General features: G+C 32.3%; 1 protein-coding gene across 2 annotated transcripts; it reads left to right on the top strand.

Annotated features, from left to right (window-relative positions):
• The first annotated feature begins 4602 nt into the window (after window positions 1-4602).
• On the top strand, window positions 4603-7724 carry LOC142527516 (cold-responsive protein kinase 1-like). Of its 2 annotated transcripts, none has more exons than XM_075632345.1 (7): window positions 4603-4862; window positions 5382-5498; window positions 5584-5699; window positions 5789-5999; window positions 6112-6349; window positions 6538-6688; window positions 7272-7724. In XM_075632345.1, exons 2-7 carry the CDS (start codon window positions 5429-5431, stop codon window positions 7596-7598), a joined length of 1113 nt encoding a protein of 370 aa, XP_075488460.1. In that variant the 5' UTR covers window positions 4603-4862; window positions 5382-5428; the 3' UTR covers window positions 7599-7724. The 2 variants fall into 2 exon arrangements, with proteins under 2 accessions (XP_075488460.1, XP_075488459.1); XM_075632344.1 differs by having other exon boundaries at window positions 7194-7724.
• The last annotated feature ends 1891 nt before the right edge of the window (window positions 7725-9615 follow it).

The following is a 9615-nucleotide window of genomic DNA, read 5'->3' as shown; positions in this document are numbered from 1 at the left end:
TGGTGAAACTTTGGAGATGGCCTAATAGATATACATATTTACCTACTATTATAATCAATAAATATAGTAACAATGAGTAGCAAGCATTAGTGCCTTCCTACTGAACTTCTTTCCTTTTGCTCATGATTTTCGGATTTATAGGTAGTTATGTCTATGCTATGCTACAATGGTAGTGTTAATCCTGATGCATTTTATAGATCAAAGCAAAGAAAAAATGTTGATGAACCCTACATTTTTTTGTTTAAATTCACGTATTTGTGCGAATATATCGTAAAAGAATACAAAAGAGTGTTACGAACTCTCGGTGTATCATAGACAGAGCAAAGGTTTATCATATCAGGAAATAGTTTGACCAATAATCACATCTAACTTGGCTCTTCGGGACTAATATCAAATTTTTTTTCATGCAATCGGGGTCACGTTCAGCCTAAGCTAGCTTTTCACAAAGCTGCATTAGCCTTTCTCGTTCGGGGTATTATAAAGGCCCTTTTATTAAGATCCGTGCAACACATGCACTATACTTTTAATGCATGCCATTTGGAATAATGATACAAACAAAATAATTTTGAAAATTAATATAATTTATTAAACTTGATAGCATCGTATCAAGAATTTAAACTATATTTTTTCAAAAATTTTGGGTAATATTTATTATTCTCAGAATAGGACATATCTGTCTCCGCTCTACCGATCACGACAACTTTTAATTAGAACAGCAAAATCAAGATTTACTAGGCAATCATTTTAAAATATGGGCTATCTTCTGCATCCATTTGCACATGGTGGTTGCCTATAAACAACAAAGCAGCCTCAATTTTAGCATTAAGATGCAATTTCTTTATTTGTCATGTACAGTGAATCTTCTTCCCGTAAACATTATATTATATATTTAAGTAATTATTACTAACATGAAATATTTTTAGAATATATATATATGTGTATACTGTGGGATTCTGCTATCCAGGCATCAGTAAAGAACGTGATTCTGCAAATTAGTGTCCCAATTACTCGCTGGATTCTTGTCTACTTTCGTTTTACTCACACACAGGCACACACTTGTGCGCGTTTTTTTAATATATATCTATATTATCAAACGTCTATATATATAGATATACGTATAGGCAAAAACTTGTGTGAGACGGTCTCACATGTCATATTTTATGAGACGGATCTCTTATTTGGGTCATCTATGATAAAATATTATTTTTTATGCTAAGAGTATTATTTTTTATTGTGAATATCGGTAAGATTGATCCATCTCACAGATAAAGATTCAGGACACCGTCTCACAAAAGACCTATTCATACGTATATATATGTGTGTGTATGAACATATATTTTTTAAGTAGTTTTATATTCTAGCTGAATATACGTAGAGATATAATGTTTTGAAGTTATACATTTAAATAAAAGAAAAAACACTTATATCATGTCATCGTGGCAATATCATTAAAAATTTGAATAAAATTGTAGTAAAATCCAGCATGAGGATTGGTACAAATGTTTAAGATGTGATATTTAGTTTGACTGGTTCAAACTAAAATCTATATTTAGTGCAGAAAACAAAGCATTGGATATTGTGTTGGAATTTGATGTCTTTTTATTTTTTATTTATTTTTTACAGTCAAATTTGAATTGGGAAAGGCTTAAAGTTTTCTGTATTTTTTTTTCCCTTTTCTGTTTGGTGCTATTTTTTGGATGTATGCTCCAGGAGTTCAGGAATTTGAGCCAGGACTGCTTCGATTTACACAAGGAATTGGTGAAATGCCAAAGACCATTTTAAAGTATTGAAATAAAATGTTATACAACTTAATAACTGAATATATATATATATATATATATATTTGGCATTTCACCAATTCATCTTGTGTAAATCGAAGCAGTATATATATATGTATATTATAAGAATTTTAAACAGTTAATACAAATGCAAAACCTTATTGCAACCGTTTGTTTTTTGGAAAAAAAAAAGAGAGTTTGAGATATGTTTTTGGGAGATAAAGACAAGTGTTTAAAATATTATTCAAGTAGATAACTTATACTATCAAATTACTTAAGATTTAATTATTTAGTGAATATTGCTAAATTGTGTTTGAATTTTTGTTTTGTGGATGGTTATCAAAATACAATAGGTTTTAACATTTTATGATATGATATTTTCATTAAAATATTATATAATAATTAAGCAAATTTTTTATACGATGAAATTTGAATTAATGTAATGTTTGGTTATGCTTGAAAATGTAAAAATGGAAAGATTCTTAGGAAATTAATTAATAAGGATATAATATTTCACGTTATATGAATAAAAATAAAGTATATGTAACAAGTAAAAACCAAATATTACGTTATAATTTTGATATATTTAATATAATTGAATTTGACATATATATTGTTCATCTATTAAAATATCTAGAGTCAAATAAAGATAAAAATACTGACACAACATGATTGATAAGATGTTTATTTATGACAAATTTATATGTTTTGTGCCCCTTTCCACTGATAAAATCACATGAGTTTTCCTTACAAAATTTAGTACTCCACGTATCAAAGAATAGAGTTAATTACTCTGATATTTATCATATTAAAAAAAATTCTAACTATATTTAAATATTTTATATATTTTTATTAAGATCTGATCATATATATATATATATAATATTTAAATATAGTTAATTATATATATAATCTGATCAAATGTTTTCCTTTGTTGCTATTATTACATTATATATATTAATTTGATTCGGTGTTGCTCGAGGAGTTTCATTCAATTCGAGCACTCTCTGGCATCTAATGGTTACTATTTTAATGAATCCTAAGAGTTTAGGGACTTTTTCCCTTTATTTTATAGTCTTTTTCTTTTAAAAAAATTATGAATTGAGAATTTCCAATTTATTTACACTATTTTTTTTTTGAAATCTAAGATAAAATTTTTCAAGATAAATCAGTCACACATGAAAATTTAAATGTTTTTTAAATAATGGATGGGGAGATAGGGCTATTGGTGGCAAACTTTGAATATATATATATAAACAAATTATTCATATGTATACTTTACATGACTAACTTTTTGAGAATTTATTTTCATTTTCTAAATTTGTTTTTTATACACTTTTTTTAGTTAATTATCATTTCTTTGATGCAAATTTTATTCAGAAAAAATAGTTAAAAGAAAACTTCTAAAAAGAGTTTAAAAAAAAAACTTTGCATTATAATATAGGGAAATTTTATAAAACTATTAAAAGTCATCCATATTTCTATAAAAAATATTTATATATCACGAATTATATAAAGTACTTGAGGCAAAGTTGTCACTAGAAAAAATTTAAGCGTTACGTGTCTCGATGCGCTAATATATATATATATATATACACACATGTATGATTGGATTTAAATAGTTGAGGTCTTTTTCCCCCCAAACAACGCCGTCATGGTTACATTGCAATCACGCTATCCAGTCTCTGTATGGTAGCTATCTGAGTTTCCTGTCTTTCTTGTTTACTTGCTATTTCTTTTTTAATTTAATTTCCACTCATTTTTAATGAAAACCTGCCACAATGGGACGATTTTCTTGCCTCCTAATAATCTGACGGTTGGCATTCAAAATCAATGCGGTCTTGATTCAGAGTTCTTAATCTGTCCACTTTCTTTTCTCTTCTGCTGATAACGATAATATATTTTATTCTTGGTGGAATACATGTGATAATGCATCATGCATGCCATTTACTATTTTTCTTGAATCATTTCATTTACAATGACAGCGGCTAGCTAACTCCGATCTTTACTCGTTGCACGCCGGTGGAGTTGTGAAAACTAAAAATTAATGCTACCAATTATCAGTGGTATATTTTTCATGCGATCGAATACTTTTTTGAAATGAATGAAACCAAAAGTACAAACTTGGTCTAAATACAGTGCCAAGAATCCCTTGATCTAGAGGTAAGGACGAGTCCTACTTGTTTCTCGACTATTATATTTAAACAAAATACAACGAGCTAAGTTTTATCCTTTAACGTCACTTGCGAGACAGTGGAGTTGAGATTTAAACTTAAAGAGAGGGAACGATTAAGTAAATGCTACTTCTTAACGTGGTAAAGATGAATCTAGGTTTTTGTTTGGGCTACTTTTAATATTGGGCCTAATATGTAGCTTGAGTGTCATATAGAGATTTATTACTCTTGGGCCTAGTAGTGAAGGGGTGGAATCGAATAAGCCCAATGGGAGCAATGCTTCCATATGGAGTGGGAGTGGGAGTGGGGAGGGGATGACTCGGACTTCATTATTTATTAACCCAAAAAAAAAAGGCAAGTCTTCCTACAAGATTTTGTCATTTTTGCACTAATTATTGGTGACTTTTATGCATAGTTCAGCATGAAATCAGTTATGATGGCTTTTTGAAGAATCCACCGTGCACGAATTGATATTCACAATAAAAAATAACACTCTTAATATAAAAAATAATATTTTTTTATGGATGACCCAAATACGATATCTGTCTCATAGAATACGATTTTTGATTATATAAAAAGAGAAGCCGTTTGGCACTTCCTAAATGAAACACCACTTTATCACAAACTTTTTTAATATATTATATTATTTAAAAAAAAATAGCGAAGACCAAAAGAAACCCGACCGAGTTGGTCATCGGGGTTGACTTTTACACGCCAGACTTTCTTCAGGCGTTAAAGTTCCTTGACCTTTTGCATTTCTTGATGAACTATCATTACTAATCAAGATTCAAGATCCCTCTGCCTGTTATTATTGTGATTAGTCTTATATTTTTTTGTAGTTTGAAGCGGTTTGCCTGGATATCCCGCTCCCCTTTCTGATATTTCCAGATTGGTTTTCTGGGGTTCTCAGGTGCCTTTTTCTTATATAGTTTTAGTTCTTCTGGATTTTCGGTTTCTGGATTAATTTTCTTTCTGCTGGGCAGCTGTGTTCTTGGGATTTTATTTGTTCATCTTATGATTTAAGTCGACGCGGGTGGAGATCATACATTTGATACTGCCGCTAATGATTGTAGCTTAAGTACTTGGCAACGAATTGCCCAATCTTTTGTTCTTTTCTGGATTCCTTTCTTAGATGTTTGTTCATTAAAATTTTCCTGCCTAAAGTGTAATGTCATCTGCACGGTCCCGTTTAACTACATGTTTTCGATGGCTTAATTCACAGTCAGGGGCATTCTTTATTTAGTTCCATGATCAGTTTACGAAAACCCGATATTTCAAAACTTTGTGATGTTTCTGAAAAATGAAGAAGATTTATGGTCCTCCACGATATTCAATAAAAATTGTTGCTCCACTCTCATTTCTGTTGCTGTGTATGCTACGGAAAGATTTCTATATTGATTGTGATTATAATTTGTGTTTCAAATGGCAGGGGGGCATTTGATTCCTTGTAGGAGAAGGGATTCGATAACTAGAGTTATGACCTGTCTTTCCTCTTTGTGCGGTAGAGGAAGGGGTTTGATAACTAGACGCCACGAGCTTGGTGATGGTAAAAAGTTTCGATCTTTGGATTATAAATAGCTTGTTTGTCCTTTAGTGATTTTGGCGATTGTAACAATTTGAAATTTGCACAGAGCTCTCACAAGTCCACAATGTTATTCTTTATTCATACAACGAGCTGAGGACCGCTACAAATGATTTTAGTCCATCTAATAAAATCGGGGAAGGTGGATTCGGATGTGTTTTTAAGGTAAAAGAAGTATTTTTTTAGTCTCATGATAAAAGATTTTAGCAGTTATACATTTTTAGTGCTGATTTGAGAAATTCTATATCGAGTAGGGAAAGCTTAGAAATGGGCGGATGGCAGCTATAAAGGTTCTCTCTTCTGGGTCAAGACAAGGAGTATCGGAGTTCTTGACAGAAATTAAAGTAATTTCAGATATAGAGCATGAAAATGTAGTTAAGCTATATGGTTGTTGTGTGGATGGCAATGAAAGGATTCTTGTTTACAACTACCTCGAGAATAACAGCCTTGCACAAACGCTTCTTGGTATTTCTCCTTCCCTCTTTTGTTCTTGATTGCAAAATGCTATATAAAAATTACTTTTCCCGAACTTTTCATGAATGAACTTGGTCTGATAATGTCATTTCTCCTGCTCTAGGTGGAGGTCGCAGCAGCATTCGCTTCAGCTGGCACACTCGAGTTAAAATTTGCATTGGAATTGCTAGAGGACTTGCCTATCTTCATGAGGAGGTGAGACCACAAATTGTTCACCGAGATATCAAAGCAAGCAACATCCTTCTTGACAAGGATCTAACCCCTAAAATTTCGGATTTTGGCCTGGCAAAGCTCATCCCTGTGGACACGTCTCATGTCAGTACACGCGTGGCAGGAACCTTGTAAGTTTTTGGTTTTCTAGTAGTCATTCGTGCATCTTTTCCCGGTTGTATCTTGGATAATTTTTCAAAATAAGATTCTTATAAGAATGTGATGACTGCAATTGAAGGCTGCTCGTATAATCCGTCTTCTTTTCATGTGATAGTGTGCAGAAGAGCGAATTAACCTGAATCTGTGTCTGTTATTGCAGAGGTTATTTAGCACCAGAGTATGCCATCAGAGGCCAGCTGAGAAGTAAGTCAGATGTTTATAGTTTTGGCGTTCTGCTTATTGAAATAGTCAGCGGTAGATGCAATACAAATACACGATTACCCCCAGAGGAACAGTACATCCTTGAAAGGGTATGATTTCATCAAATAGTCACTTGCACAGTTTGGTTTGCTGCTAGTGTGCTCAGTGCTCATCGAAATATTTTCGCAAATTTTGTTTGGAGGTTAATCCAAACCGATTTTTATTGTAGTTTTATATTTGCAAGAACTGAAAGTTACGAATCGTTATACTACGTACAGAACTAAACAGGAATTGCGACTCCATTAGTTGCAGATTTAAGTAATTTTTGGGAGGGAATTTTTTGGGAAGTGATAATTATCCTTACTCTATGTATGGCTGATTATGTGATACAATGATCGAAATACGATGCTTGAATTATTGTGTATATTATAGGATTTTGATTGCGTTATTATCACCAACTATAATTCCCCGGTATAGTGGTAACATACTGCGAAAAAAAGAATAATGTTGCAGCCTAATGTTTGATGAGTAAATGAGAAATCCTAAAGTCTTTTTGATGAAACATCTTACAATTTTCATGCACATGCTTGCATAACTATAAAATTGTTGTTTCAGGCATGGCAACTTTATGAGAGAAACAAGCTCGTGACACTAGTAGACACATCACTTAATGGAGATTTTGATGCCGAACAGGCTTGCAGGTTCTTAAAAATTGGTCTGCTCTGCATGCAAGACGCAACCAAGCTTCGTCCTTTAATGTCAACCGTTGTTCGTATGCTTATCGGTGAGAAAAAAGTTCGTGATAAGATAACAAAACCGGGCTTAATCTCGGATTTCATGGATTTGAAGGTTAGAAGCAAATCCAAGCCGAAACCTGGAGTTGATCACATATCTTCAACTTACAACTCCCCCAGCTCAGACATTGTGGATAACTCGACTTTTACTTCTGCACCTTCTTCACAGGCTACGATGTCATTCACTGCGGTACATGATCGGAGTAATTTAGTAGGAAAGTTTTGAAATGGAAAGGCATTTCTTGTTTTGTTTGAAAATATATTCGTTTTCCTCTCTGCTTGGTTTTGCGTAGTTTGTATAATCCCTGTCCATAATCAGGTATCATTTGATACATACATACTTGTACATATATCCAATAAGTGCTACATAGTTACTGAAAAACTGTCAAGATTATCATTCTTAACAATTACTTAATTTTAAAAATACCATCTTATTGGTTTTTCAAGATTTAAATCTGAGGCGAGATGCATCTTTGGTGCGTGTATATGCAAGAAAAAGCAAGCTTTCATATGGGAAAACTCACGGTTCTTTAACAGTGAATGATATATAAGTCTGTAAAATCGCACGAATCGCTGAGGTTTCTTGGATATTTTTGGAAAAAAATGGGAAGGAAGAATGGATTGACAACTCTTGATTCAATGATCATATGCGTTGTTCTGTGATAATAATCATAACATAGATTGAAATTTAGGAATTGATTCACATATTGTCCAATGAATATATAAAATTTCAGGTACACAGCAACATCATGATGATCAAGAAAAGCATGTGCATGCAAAATAAGGACAATTATATGCTTTAGTGTTGCAATGAGTGATGCTTTTTTAAAAAAATAAAAATAAAATTCTCAAGGGAAAAAAGGATAATAATTTCATTTCATGTCGTTAATATATATGCCCCATAGAAAGATTCTGACATTTAAGTGTTATGCACAAAAATTGAAATAATTCCAAAGTGGCGTGGCCTTCTGATATTGACCAAGAATGAAGAAAGAAGCAAAGAATATGGCTCCCATGCATTATCATCTTGATGGGGCCGGACTCATATTTTTTATTCTCAATTCCATATATACAGTATACTTATATTAGGATTTTTCCATTTCATTTTCTTTTTCAAAGAAGTTAATATAGAATTCTTCTCACATATATGATATAACCTGTGGATGGATGTCAAAAACTAAACGAGCAGAGCAAACAAAGCTAAAACTTGTGAATTATTTGGGGCGGCTGTGATTATAATTACAATTATGATTATGATATTATTATATATATTATAGACGGAGCTACTTAAGTTGGCATCAATTTGGTGTCTGTTTTCTGTTTTACAGTTTTTGTTCAAACTCTTCATGTTGTCATTTGCTCTTTTCCTTTTTTTTCATCAACTTTTGTGTAGCCTACTTTGTTATCAACACATATTTGTCAAGACCCCATTAGTGATTATAAAGGTCGGCCTTCATAAATTTTGGCAGATAGTGAGAGAATAGTCATTCGAGGTAGCTTGCATTCTTAGAATAGGTTGAGAAGCCGGGGAGAGAATTCAAGATTACGATAGAGAATTTGATATTGATATCAAGTTGAATATGTACAAGTACAATTACGTGCCTTATTTGTACTAATTGTTAATATCCTCCTGTAGTAATCATCTTTTACTACTTTCTTTTCAATTATATAAAACTGGTTACGTAGTGTTTAAACTTGCTTGGCGTCTTCCTTCGAGCTTCCCGCTTTTCTTTAGTAAGGTTCCTTTCTTCCTCTTCCTTCTCGACCCCATTCATATCATTACCTTCCTCTCCAAAAAAACACTTTGTGCTCAAGGTGAAACTTAGTATAAACTGCTCTGAAAGTAGTCAAATCCACTTCATATTAACTTTTTATTATTACACTGGTTCGATGATAATCAATTTTTAGATTTTTTTGCTATCACATCGATTCTCAACGAGAACACCAAATCACATACAATGTGTGCAAGTACAGTTGTGTTTTATTTATACTATGTGCTAATATCCTCCTATATTAACCGTTTGTTTGCCACTTTCGTTTATTATCACATATGAGTTAATTGCATACGGCGAAAGAAACCATAGGTAATAAATCTCTAATGACAAGCAAAATCGTTGCTGGTACCAGCATTTTTTGAGTAGAGAATTTCGATGAATATTTGTTTAATCATCAATGGAATCGAACTAATAATTATTTCAATTGGTAGTAAACTACCCTTTAAGAATTGAGATTTGCAAATAAAG

The sequence above is a fragment of the Primulina tabacum genome, chromosome 15 (assembly GCF_025594145.1).
Source record: "Primulina tabacum isolate GXHZ01 chromosome 15, ASM2559414v2, whole genome shotgun sequence".
In the NCBI taxonomy this organism is placed as follows: domain Eukaryota; kingdom Viridiplantae; phylum Streptophyta; class Magnoliopsida; order Lamiales; family Gesneriaceae; genus Primulina; species Primulina tabacum.
This window is presented reverse-complemented; position numbering and strand designations above follow the sequence as displayed.